The sequence below is a fragment of the Anticarsia gemmatalis genome, chromosome 3, assembly GCF_050436995.1.
Source record: "Anticarsia gemmatalis isolate Benzon Research Colony breed Stoneville strain chromosome 3, ilAntGemm2 primary, whole genome shotgun sequence".
NCBI lineage: Eukaryota > Metazoa > Arthropoda > Insecta > Lepidoptera > Erebidae > Anticarsia > Anticarsia gemmatalis.
Window position 1 is genome coordinate 8,386,972 of NC_134747.1, and position 13,825 is coordinate 8,400,796.

Consider the following 13,825-nt stretch of genomic DNA (forward strand, 5'->3'; position numbering starts at 1 on the left):
CCGCCAGTCTGACGTAATTGGACATTCCAGTTGCCATAAGTTTGCGTATCCCAATTTTACAGGGATCAATTTCTCCATTGAGCACTCGATAAGTAGTAAGCCATTCCCATATATTTGATATACGGCCCCAACCGTATTATCTCCGCCCTTTTGTTCTATTTCTTACCTGTATTGGAAATATTTTTCCTGAAAATTTTATTCGAGTTCAAGTTGAGCTCTTCAAATAGTGATATAACTGCCAGGGGTTCTCTTCGATGTCCTTAAAAAGAACAAAGTTTGCGTTACTTCCTGTGGCGCGGCGGTGGGGGCTGCCCTAGTCGGTCGCCGATGCAAACAATCCGGGGTGTTGGGGTTCATAAACTTCGTAGCACTTCCGCGGTAGCTACGCTACTATAAAATACATAGTAATTCGCAGTGAGCCTTAGATTAAAATTGTTCCGACGTTTTATGGCAATATCTCTAGGACGATTCTAAGAAACCGAACGAGTCAGCATATTAATAGGAAAATGTAATGGAAGGCTTTGTGGCGCTGAAATGATTGATAACTTAATAAATAGGCTGTATGAGTATAAATATCTCATAATAGTTAACTATGAAATGATATTGAGTACAGACTGGGGCATATATACTTACATTATAAGTATGTGGATTTATTCACATTTGGATTGTTCAATGTTTACTTTAGTTTGTTTAAAAGGCTCTGTGACTATGTAGTACTTATCTATATTCATGATATTGTCTTTGATGTACAATCACGTCTAGTTTCTTGGTAATGAAAACCATTTCTATTATACGAAATCAAATCACGAAATTCCGACAAAATTATCTATATTACGTTTTTTCAAACATATAGAATTCGTCTGCCTACTTTGTTTTACTTAAATATTATATTTGGGTTTTGAAGGTATAATAAAGGTAACCCTAAGGTGCCCGGGGACATTTTCATCGAAAACTTCGTAACTATTGGTATAATATGATTGGATAATGAAACACAACACAGAGCCGAAGGCTGTTCAATATCAAAAGTGTACCTATACTACATGTCACCAACCGGTATGTGTGTGTGTGTGTGTGCTTATTACTTGCTTGCTTAACGTCGTATACTGATGTAACTAACAAGGTGGGTGTATTTTATTTTTTTGTGAAACAATTTATATCTTTATCATGTATTTGCATTTATTTATTCTATGTAATTGAATACGCAAACTTGCCGCATTCTGGAGACATATTATTAGCAAACGTAATTACCCAGTTAAATGACCTTAGTTCGACCTTTTTAATGATGATACCTTACTACATTATACAATTTTTTGTTGCTTCAACATATTGTTCATAAGCCTCCGTTTAACACTGACAATTGTCTATCAAACAGGTGACCGCCACTGACGGTGACAAAGATAGGCAGCAAAACATCGTTTATTTCCTGACTGGCCAGGGTATTGATCCTGACAATCCAGCAAATAGCAAGTTTGACATCAATCGCACTACAGGCGAGATATTCGTTCTCAAAGTGAGTATTGCGTCTACATTTAATTAAAAATACCGCCTTTTGTAAAAGTATCTTGTCTAATATTGTATTCGTACAAACACCTGATGCCGCTGGCATCGCAATGAGACTACGGACTCGTGAGTTGAGATAGCCGGCCAATAGGACGCTCACTTTGCATGCACAATGCAATCACACATTTATTGCGTTCCATTTGCGCCGTAAGTTGGACACAGATATTCTTGAAATGAGAAAAACCGAATGAACTCTGAATGCTAATTACCTACTCCCTAGAAAATTGGAATACTTTTTCGGAGACCCGTTTCTCTACCAAAAGCAAAGGATACCCGTGACTTCAACTTTGCTGTGAGTTTAGGACCGCTTTGTTTGAAGACAACCAAACAAACACTTATCTCTGTATTTACTAAACCCTTTTTACATCATTTATACGTTTACGTCAAATATGTACTACCCGCAACTATGTATGTACACATATATTATATACATACGACAGTTGTCACATAATCGTACAACTTGTACAACGTAATGGGGCAGTTTCATCAACGTACTCTTATGATATGTTATTAATGAAGATAACAAATCTGTTAGGTTACTAATTATTTGTGAGATTAAGTCAATTACTATTACTGTTATACTCGTAAGATAAATTGAGTAAGTTAGGCGAAACCATTGTACCAAAAATAATAACCGTGTTCTATTTCGTCCTGGTACCTTTGTTCTTTTGGACAATAGCTTCGAGGCTAACGATTGGTTATATCAAAAGGTCATATGATCAATTGATTTTCCGTTAAAATATTGTGAATATATCAACTGTTTCGAGACTTAATAGTATTCTAATTGTGATAGATTCATATAAATATTGAATAAATCCCAAATATGTCCAAATACAAACTTTTCGGCTTCTTTGTCCACAGCCTTTAGATCGAGACCAACCTAATGGGAGGCCACAATGGAGGTTTACAGTTTTTGCACAAGACGAAGGGGGCGAGGGTCTTGTGGGTTACGCTGATGTTCAAGTCAATCTTAAAGACATTAATGATAATGCTCCTATTTTCCCCCAGGGAGTGTATTTCGGTAATGTCACAGAAAACGGCACAGCCGGTATGGTCGTTATGACTATGACCGCCATCGATTATGATGATCCGGCTGAAAGTAATAATGCAAAGTTATGGTATTCTATAGAAAAAAATGTAATAGAAGAAGAAACGGGGTCACCTATATTTGAAATTGAACCCGAAACTGGTGTAATTAAAACTGCAGTATGTTGCCTAGACCGAGAACGTACCCCAGATTATTCGATACAAATAGTAGCATCAGATGGTGGGGGACTAAAAGGCACAGGGACAGCATCGATTAGAGTGAAAGATATAAACGATATGCCGCCACAATTTACGAAAGACGAATGGTTCACTGAAGTAGATGAAACAGATGGAACCAACTTGCCAGAGATGCCCATTCTGACAGTGACCGTTCACGATGAAGATGAAACGAATAAATTCCAGTATAAAGTTATTGAAAATAGTGGATATGGTGCTGATAAGTTTACTATGGTAAGAAATAATGACGGCACTGGTTCGTTAAAAATTGTACAGCCTTTAGATTATGAAGACCAATTACAAAGTAATGGCTTCAGATTTAGAATACAAGTTAATGATAAAGGAGAAGATAATGACAACGATAAATATCACGTAGCTTATTCGTGGGTAGTGGTTAAGCTTAGAGATATTAATGACAATAAACCTCAATTTGAAAGGGCTAATATAGAAGTATCGGTCTATGAGAATGCCGAAGTTGGCAAAAGTTTAGAAACATTTAAAGCTACAGATCCAGATCAGGGTGGAAAGAGTAAAGTTTCGTACGCGATCGATCGTTCATCAGATAGAAAGCGGCAATTTTCGATTAACCAAGAAGGTACAGTGAGTATTCAACGATCACTAGATAGAGAAGATACCCCTAGGCATCAAGTTAAGATATTGGCTATTGACGATGGAGTTCCGCCGAGGACTGCAACGGCTACTTTGACTGTAATAGTTCAAGATATTAATGACAATGCACCCACCTTCCTAAAAGATTATAGGCCAGTTCTTCCAGAACACATTACACCTAAAAAGGTAGCGGAAATCTTGGCAACCGATGACGATGATCGTTCTAAGAGTAACGGGCCACCTTTCCAGTTTAGACTTGACCCAGGCGCAGACGATATCATCCGAGCCTCTTTCAAAGTCGAACAAGATCAGAAAGGTGCTAACGGAGATGGAATGGCTATTGTTTCATCTCTGCGATCGTTTGACAGAGAACAACAAAAGGAATACCTTATTCCTATTATTATCAAAGATCATGGAAATCCTGCCATGACTGGAACAAGCACACTTACCGTAGTAATTGGAGATGTTAATGATAATAAAATGCAACCGGGATCAAAAGAAATTCTAGTGTACAGTTATCAAGGTCAAGCACCTGATACTGAAATTGGACGAGTATACGTATACGACCTTGACGATTGGGATCTGCCGGACAAGAAGTTCTTCTGGGAAAGTTCAGAACATCCAAATTTCACGCTGAATGAAGAAACTGGAATGATTCAAATGAGACATAAAACGAGAGAAGGTAGATACCACTTAAAATTCAAAGTATATGATCGGAAACACACACAAACAGACGTTCCCGCTAACGTGACAGTATATGTAAAAGAAATATCACATGAGGCAATTATCAACTCAGGATCGATTCGAATATCTGGAATATCAGATGAAGATTTTATTCGGGTCTGGAACTACAAAACTCTTAGTGTATCAAGAAGCAAACTCGACATATTCAAGGACAAGTTAGCTGATTTGTTGAACACTGAGCGAGAAAATATCGACATATTCAGTGTACAGCTCCGGAAGAAGCACCCTCCCGTAACTGACATTCGTTTCTCTGCACATGGCGCACATTATTATAAACCTATACGATTAAACGGCATCGTACTTATGCACCGAGAGGAAATAGAAAGGACCGTTGGTATCAATATAACTATGGTGGGCATCGACGAATGTTTGTATGAAAATCAAATGTGCGAAGGATCATGCACAAATGTACTCGATATTAGTAACCTACCGTACATGGTAAATGCAAATAAAACAGCCCTTGTTGGAGTCCGAGTAGATGTCATCGCAGAGTGTACATGCGGTGCTCGAAACTTTACACAGGCAGAGACTTGTCGCAATTCTCCTTGCTACAACGGAGGCAGGTGTATAGAAGGCAAATATGGTCTGACCTGTTCTTGTCCTCCCGGATACACTGGACCAAGATGTCAACAAACATCAAGGAGCTTCAGAGGCACTGGTTGGGCTTGGTATCCTGCTCTAGAAATGTGTGACAGTTCTCATTTGAGCTTTGAATTCATTACAAGAAAGTCGGAAGGCGTATTGCTATACAATGGCCCTATTGTACCACCGGAACCAGAAGAGATAATGGTATCTGATTTTATATCCGTTGAATTAGAGAGAGGCAACCCACGGCTCCTTATAGATTTTGGATCTGGTACTTTGGAGCTTAGAGTTAAGACGAAAAAATCATTAGATGATGGTGAATGGCATCGTATTGATATATTCTGGGACACAGAGAACGTTAGAATGATAGTTGACTTTTGTAAGTCTGCTGACATCCAAGAGATGGAAGATGGAACTCCTCCAGAGTTCGATGATTCGACTTGTCAAGCTAGTGGAACTATTCCACCCTTCAATGAGTATCTTAATGTCAACGCTCCACTGCAAATCGGTGGTCTTTACATTGAACATTTTGATCCCACTCATTACCACTGGCAATACATGCCCATCGGTAAAGGATTTGATGGGTGCATACGAAACCTAATCCACAATAGTAAATTATATGATTTAGCACACCCTGGCCTATCTAGAAACTCTGTGGCTGGGTGTCCACAAACTGACGAAATATGCAATCAAGCAGACACAACTTCAAGGTGCTGGGAACATGGTACGTGCGTGGGCAGCTTTTCAGAAGCTAGATGCCAATGCCAACCCGGTTGGACCGGGCCCTCGTGTAATTTACCAACTACGCCCACCAGTTTTCGACCACAGAGCTACGTAAAGTTTGCCCTAAGTTTCGAACCAGACAGGTTTAGTACACAAATTCAGCTGCGTTTTAGAACTCGCGAACCTCACGGCGAACTTTTCAGAGTAAGCGACCAACACAACCGAGAGTACGGTATCCTCGAAGTGAAAGAATCTCGACTGCACTTCCGGTATAATCTCAATTCGTTACGTACTGAAGAGCGCGACGTGTGGTTAAATTCTGTCGCTGTGGATGATGGACAATGGCATATAGCTCGCGTCAGCCGATACGGTAGCGCAGCTATGCTCGAAATAGATGGTGGCGAAGGCAGAAGATACAACGAAACTTTCAGCTTTGAGGGACATCAGTGGTTGCTGGTTGACAAGCAGGAAGGTGTGTATGCAGGCGGCAAGGCCGAGTATACGGGTGTGAGAACGTTTGAAGTGTATGCCGATTTCCAGAAAGGATGTTTAGATGATATAAGACTAGAAGGAAAGCACCTGCCTCTTCCACCCGCTATGAACGGTACTCAATGGGGACAGGCAACGATGGCCAGGAATCTTGATCGCAACTGTCCGTCCAACAGCCCGTGCATCAACGTCCACTGCACGGAACCCTTTGTCTGTGTCGACCTTTGGAACGAGTATGAATGCACGTAAGTCTCATTTTAATACATTTTTTGTGGTCCAATAGTGTTCAATATTCATGTGGACTTTAATGATTTAATATATTTGACACGATAAATTAAAATGACCACCAAAAAGTCAATTAATACTCACTATTGAGTCCTATTTTTTTATGTTATTTATTTTAAAGCGCGCACTGAGTTTCGACTGTTATTTGTTATAATATTTATTTACACATTTATTTATCACAACTTTACTAATATAATATTATTTCAGCTTTATTTTTTAATATTATGTACTATACGACTTTATTAATGATATTTAATATGCATAATAATATGTATATATAGTTATATATGAATTATACTACATTTTCCTTACTAATAATATACTTACGTAATGTATGCAGTATTAACGCTTATATGATCTACAAATATTGGAATGGTGTTCAGTTGCGGTGAGGGTTTGGTATTGTCACCGGACGGCAAGGGATGCGTAGACAAGAACGAATGTCTCTACTTCCCGTGCCGCAATGGCGGCTCGTGCGTGAACCGTGAGCCTGGCTACCGCTGCCACTGTCCCGAGGGTTTCTGGGGCGAGAACTGCGAACTCGTGCAGGAAGGCCGCACGCTCAAGCTCAGCATGGGCGCTCTCGCGGCCATCCTCGTCTGCCTCCTTATTATCATGAGTGAGCACTAACTTAGTCACGCCCCTGCGTGTCCCACTAGACGCTCATCCCGACGCACTATCACTCACGCACCTCATCATATAGACCTATCTGTGTATATTTGTAGTCGTAATAGCTAAATGTAATACAGTAGTGCATGCTATATATGGGTGGGAAGAGAGATCTCAGTGCGCGCAGCTCGGCCGAGGACGTCAGTGAGGTAAAGCGCACGATGTGTAGGTGTCCCGGAGGCTCGGTGCGCGCGGCCGGCACGTGCGTCAACGTGAACGAGTGTGTGGACAATCCGTGCCGTAATGGAGGCACGTGCATAGACCGAGAGCCGGCGCGCCGCTACGACTGTGTGTGCGCCTTCGGCTACACCGGCCACGACTGCGAGCTTGAACTTCTAGCGTCTGGCATCATCACGCCCTCCAGGGATTTCATTATAGCTATCATTGTTTGTTTGTTCATGCTTCTAGGTGAGCACTACATACCATTTATTTGCATGCAACTTACCGCATATATATATGTGTCAATCATGTATAGTGCCAATTCGACGTGTGTTAAGTCTGTACAAGTTATTTGTGGCCGAAACCGTGTGTTTAGTGATCCATTTATCATTATATTTCATTGTAATACACCACTTAGCTATCTATGTGTATTTTGTTCATGCCGGCTCCTTTATTTTGGAACTGCGTATTTTGATTACTCCGTTGTAATAGGATTTCATTATTCTATTGACTTTCATAATGGTTTTCAATCTGTCGTGGAACGACGCGACCGAAATCCATTAATATCAATTTATGAGTTTATTTTCATATTTAATCGTATTCTTGCTTCAGTGACATTCAATAAATTTGTTATTCCATTTATCGAGATGAGAAAAACCACATATATTGAAAATGTCTATAATCACATAATTAAATTAATATGACCACGAAGTCTGATAAATTATTCTGTAGTTATTCATAACTTTACTCATGTAAATTATGTTTAATAATACGATTGACCGGGATCAAAAGTAATTGGTTTAATATACCTAGTGTTATATTCGACTCTATTGTTGAATGAACGTCCCCCGGGGCCTTTCCTTTATTAAATATCTATCTACCTAACGGAAATTGAAATGACTGAAACAATCCCAAATGTTTGCCCTATTATTATCAATTTCCTATCTACAAATAGCTGCAAAATGTGTTCGCGCCTAAAATATGCTGCTATATTTAGACACAGTCAAAATAAGTATAGAATATCACTGTACATAGTGAACAACGTTGCGATTTATTTATTATAACAACAAGCAATCTTATTAAAGTAAAGAACCGAGCTTGTAGAAAGCTTTGAGAACAAAATACATGTAGGTATTTGTTTGACTTATTAATTCTTTGTTTATAATACAACTTTATTAAAAACTCTTTCTAGCTTTAATAATAATATGAAATGAATGGTACATAGCTAATTGATCATCGATATTGCTCATTCCTACGAATACCTACCTATGTATACATGATACATAGGCACTTGAATAACTAAAATTCATTTCCCATGTAATCTGAATCTAATCATCACGACCATAATTTTACTGAGAAAAATATTCAGAACTTGCCTGAAAAGAAATAACTCTGTTGCTGAAAATATTTTATTGTAGAGCAATTTATTTGAAAACGATTTAATATTTTGCTGACGTCGTCTCGGTACACTTCACTCCTTAATCCAATTTTGATTTGACTTGTATAGTAGAAAACTTTCCTGAATTTGAAATTATTTTGTGAATACGAAACTACAACTAATACTTTAAGAAGTCTTATTAGACTCTTAGGTGTACTTTTTGAGCTATTTGAGTGGAGTTTAAATAATCTCTATATTACACTGGATTTTGTATAAGTCCTTTTACTATTTATTTAAAGCAATAAAAAAGGCTGCTTATAGAAAAATCTATTCGTAAAATGAAAGAGTAAGAGCGAGAATTGAAAAGAGCGACTTCCAAATTCTTGAGCTGATATTGACAAACAAAAATTGCACGATTTTAATACAACTTTACTTCCAATGTATCGACCATTCATCTCACATTTATAAGCACTTATAATTTTTCTTTTTTCATATAATGGCTTTTGTGTTTCCGACTAGTAAAAGTGTGTATGTTTGCACCAGTCCTGGTGTTAGTGTTCGTGGTGTACAACCGGCGGCGCGAGGCGCACATCAAGTACCCCGGCCCTGACGACGACGTGCGCGAGAACATCATCAACTACGACGACGAGGGCGGCGGCGAGGACGACATGACCGCCTTCGACATCACGCCGCTACAGATACCTATCGGAGGACCTCTACCGGACCATGCACCTACCAAGCTTCCATGTAAGGAACACCGCCGTACATACCGACTTTAGAGATTACCTTATATTATTAAAATTGTAAATAAAATTATAAATGTTTTCACATTGCTGAGTAGGTAGGTAATAACCCTATACAAATATTTAAGTTAGCAAATTCTTATTTCCATTTGCCTCTGAATAAACATGATTATATTCTAATATTTCGATTTAACTTTTATACCCGTCTAAGGCCAGAATGATAATGAGTTACACTCCGTGTACGGGATTTGATATTGTTCACGGAAATGTGAAATTGATAATATCATTTTCTTTTTAAGTCTTATTTTACCACATATCCCTGTAAGCGTAAGCACGAAAGACGAATGTCGAGAATCACTGAGATAACTTATTTGTTTGGTACGATACGAATTTAAATTAGCTTATTACTGTTATACCGCTGGGGATAGACCTCTTCTCCTAATGAGACGAGTGGTTGTGTAGGATCATGGCCGACGCCGGCTGTATCCTCATATAATATAATAAAAAATAAATAGGATTGAGTAGAAAAGTGCTCACTCGAAATGAAAAAATACCAGTGACGTATAATACTGATTAAAAATTGTGTAATAGATCCTCTAATGGGCGTGGGGCTCGGCGTGGGACCGATGGGCGTAGGCGTGGGAGTGCCGCCGGGTGTAGGCGTGGGCGTGCCGCTGGCTGGCGAGACCAACGTGGGCATGTTCATCGAGGAGCACAAGCGCCGCGCCGACAGCGATCCCAACGCGCCGCCCTTCGACGACCTGCGCAACTACGCGTACGAGGGCGGCGGCAGCACCGCTGGCTCGCTCTCCTCGCTCGCCTCCGGTATGTAACCTAGATATTATTACCCTTACCAATTGTGTATTAAATCTGAATCTTTAGCTTTAAAAATCCCGATTGTTTGACTTCCGAACGACCCGCCGGGAGAGAACTATACATCAAATCATCACCCCCACATCACTAAATTAGCCTCTCGAATCGCTTTAAAATTTATGACGGCGCCTTGCGGCAATTCATTCACAATGTATGAAGCGAAAAATTGAGGAACATCCATCCAGTCTTCGTGTTCGAATAAATTATTCATATGAAATCCTAATGCGGTGCGCTTGTGTTAGGTACCGACGACGAGGCGCACGAGTACGACTACCTGGGCGCATGGGGCCCGCGGTTCAACAAGCTGGCCGACCTGTACGGGCCGGACCTCGACGAACAACTGTAGGCGCCCCACTCCGACACCCCCGCCGCTAATTTAGTCAATTGTCTCCCACTATCGTACCCGTAAGCCACTTAAACCCGCTATCTCGGGGGCGACACTCGTTCACCTACCCGCGGATTTCATTTTGTAAATAAACAACAGTGAGACGTCACGTTGTAGCGCTACGAGGAGTATGGGGCCGCGCTGAAGGCCCGCGCCCACGGACGAGCTCACTGTGTGACTTGTAATTCTTATCAATTTTATACAACTTTATTTATTGTGGTAGATATGTTTAGCTTAAGTAATCGTTTAAGATACCTATTTAATTGCGTCGTTTTTATAAAGTTTAAACTACATCTTCACCAAATATTTGATATAAGTTTTATTCGAATTAGCCATATTATGAGTCAGTATTTTATTGGAAGTTACGAAGTAAAGAGATTTCTGCGGCAGAGCCGGACGTGAATCTGAACCGTGGGTGTTTGTAGATAGTGTGCTATAAATGTGAATAATTTATACGAGTATTTTGTAAGTCCCCAGCTTTACGTGATATCACTTAATATGGCGGCCCTCCCGCAGAAATCATATAGAATAAAAGAATATGTTATATTTTAATAATGGTAGATAACATAATACTTGTGGTGGTCCACTCGGACTTCGAGTTCCATAATGCTCATTCGATATTATGCGACATTTAAACGATGGGGTTGTAAATACAGTAACACTCTAGAAACAACCGCCCCTGATTTTAATTAAACGTGAAACTATTAATTTAACTTTAACTTGTAAGCGAACTGTACAGTAACCGGTGTTCCTCTCCTAATGTCTCCGTGTAGTGCTAGTTAAATAGAATATTTGGAACGACTACGGTCTACTCGTAACGTTAGGTAACTAATAGTAGTCATGGTCGTGAGAGTTTTCAGTTCGCATGTGTGATCGAGACAGTGTCTGTGTGCGAGTGAGAGTGCGAGCTGCAGGAATGAGTGCGAGTGCGAGTGAGTGCGAGCGACATTCGTCAAGCGTGAGTGCGTGCATGTATGCGTCGATATGCGAGCCGCGCGCCGCCGCGCCGCGCCGCCTGCGCGCCGGGACCGTGCCGCGCGGGAGCCGCGCCGCGAGCGTGCCGAGCCGCGGGCGCCGGCGCTGGCGGCGCGCCGTTATGAGTGGGACTGTGCCAATTTCTTAGCATAATCGATGCAGCTAATGACGGTAGAGTTAAGTGTTTGCACTTTATTTATTCGTATGTTTACATATAAATTTAGTCGCACCTAGGAAAATATCAATAACTTATTAAGAGTGTTGTGCTAGAATACTATTTCCATCGACCTTGACGTGAGATAGTTGCGGACACCGGTAGAAGTCATTAATTTATAAATTAATTTTTAAGAATTTATAGTAAAATATAATAATTAAATGGTTCTGGAAGCTGTCTCACTTCGACGTCGAGTTATAATCAGTGTAAATTTTAGAATAATACTGAATTATGTTAAAATGACTGATTTTATTATGTGTTTGGAGCCTAAGATTTTGTAGACTCGGTTTAAATAGACTTCAAATAACTTACCTAATGTAAGTTCACCCTCTAGTTTGCACTAAAGACAAATAAATAATTAATATTCAAGTACTACATCAATATTAAAGCAATTCTCGTTAATTACTATTCATGTAAGTAGGATTTCATAGTTATTATTATTTTATCGATATCATTACACTGCCAGTATCATACATATAGACGAATTACGATAGTGATTTGGGTCCGATTTTATATTTCTGTCTTATACAACGGTATATTGTAAGTTTTTGAACTGTTTTATAAAGCAATATTTTGATTTTCCACGACAGTGGTGCGGCAGGCACATACACTCCACTCTGTTTTTCTACTCGAGCTCTGCGCTGTCTCTAAGCGTGTACTCACCTGTTTGTTGTTCTTTGACAGACCGTGTTTGTTGTTGTGAACCACTGAACCACTGTGTCCCAGCTCGACGACGTGCCGTCTCACCGTACACTTACTTACTTAGCCTTTCCACCGATGTTATGATAACAAAGAAGTTCTTAAGACATTTGCGGTAACTTTGCGACCTGTTAACTCGGTGGGCGTGGTCACATCAACAGCGGTTCTTACTCGTGTAATCTTTATAGTGAAGCTTGCGTACTGATACAGATTTAATGGTAGTAGGATGACGTCACTGTGGATGATAACAGTGGTCTCTGAGCGACGTATTCACGCTGTATGTTCGTCACGAAGCTCACAAAGCTCTACTTGCACGTACACTTACATAGACGGCAGAGCACACAACCCCAGTACAAAATACTATCGGCGCGAGTACTAACTCGGCCCACCCGCCATCTTACGGCGAACACCAGTTTTGTGTTTGTTTAGACATTAATTATATTGTACCTACATATTATATAGTATGTTTTGTTTCAACTGTGATTATTTAGTTGTACAACTCTGACGATTATAAAAGAATGAATAAAATAATATGAAAAATAATCATGTGTTTTCATTTACTAACTATCATTATAGGACCTTTGCCTATCTCTTTAAGATAAAATATACTCTTCCAAGTAAGGATTAAAACATTGGTGGAATAACCATTTAATTCACAAACTGACATCTGTGAAACAAGCAGTCTATATAAAACTGCAAAACATCGTAGTGAAAAGGTTCCACTGCCTTACATACCCTTTTTCCTTAAAAATAAGGTATATACACACATAAGGGAAAGGGAGTGTTACTTGATGGATGGTCATGTTTATTATGCAGTAACAACAACTTAGGCTAAAAGCAACGAGAACATAAAAATGTTTCCGCAGTGTTTTTATAATGGCTAGGATGTCGTTACCGTCATAACCGGCTGTAAATGACCACTTCCTACCACCAACCTTCTGCACAGAGCTACAAACAAAACAGTTCACACATTTATATATGTTGCATTTTTATAGATGTTTCATGATGAGGATATGTTGGTAAACAATAAGTGACGGTAATGTCTTACAGTAGCACTCTACAATCGTTACTAACAAGAATCGAGAATTGGTCGTATAAAATGTATTGAAGTATTGCACAATTAGTTCGTATGGCGCCCGATAGTGGCGTTGATTCGATCTTCATACAACATTTCTCGATAGCTAGCCGGTTATCGATACTCGATGGTACCTACTAGAGAATCGCGCTACAGAAATGTTTTTCAAAACATACTTCTATGAATTCCGCTGAAATGGGTAGTGAACTTTTATTTTAAGTTTACTTTAAATCATCACAATAAAAAATCACCCCGTGTGATCCTAATATTATGTGATAACGCAGAGCACGTACATCTTCCATAACCGTTGCTATGACGAATGATCGATCAAGGAAGGTAATTGCCGTAATCGCCACACTTGACGACACACCTAATTATAATCGTATTACATCGTCAA

General features: G+C 39.7%; 1 protein-coding gene across 6 annotated transcripts in view; it reads left to right on the forward strand.

The window, feature by feature from the left end:
* Window positions 1-12,890, forward strand: part of CadN (neural cadherin) — a 260,161-nt gene extending 247,271 nt beyond the window's left edge. For 3 of the 6 annotated variants that reach the window (XM_076136236.1, XM_076136238.1, XM_076136235.1), the window contains exons 16-21: window positions 1,373-1,510; window positions 2,422-6,218; window positions 6,642-6,877; window positions 9,008-9,211; window positions 9,799-10,032; window positions 10,323-12,890. In XM_076136236.1, coding sequence (XP_075992351.1) covers window positions 1,373-1,510; window positions 2,422-6,218; window positions 6,642-6,877; window positions 9,008-9,211; window positions 9,799-10,032; window positions 10,323-10,426 — 4,713 coding nt within the window. In that variant the 3' untranslated portion in view covers window positions 10,427-12,890. Of the gene's footprint in view, window positions 1-1,372; window positions 1,511-2,421; window positions 6,219-6,641; window positions 6,878-7,096; window positions 7,336-9,007; window positions 9,212-9,798; window positions 10,033-10,322 lie in introns of all 6 variants that reach the window. The other 3 variants (XM_076136234.1, XM_076136233.1, XM_076136237.1) reach the window with 1 other exon arrangement.
* The last annotated feature ends 935 nt before the right edge of the window (window positions 12,891-13,825 follow it).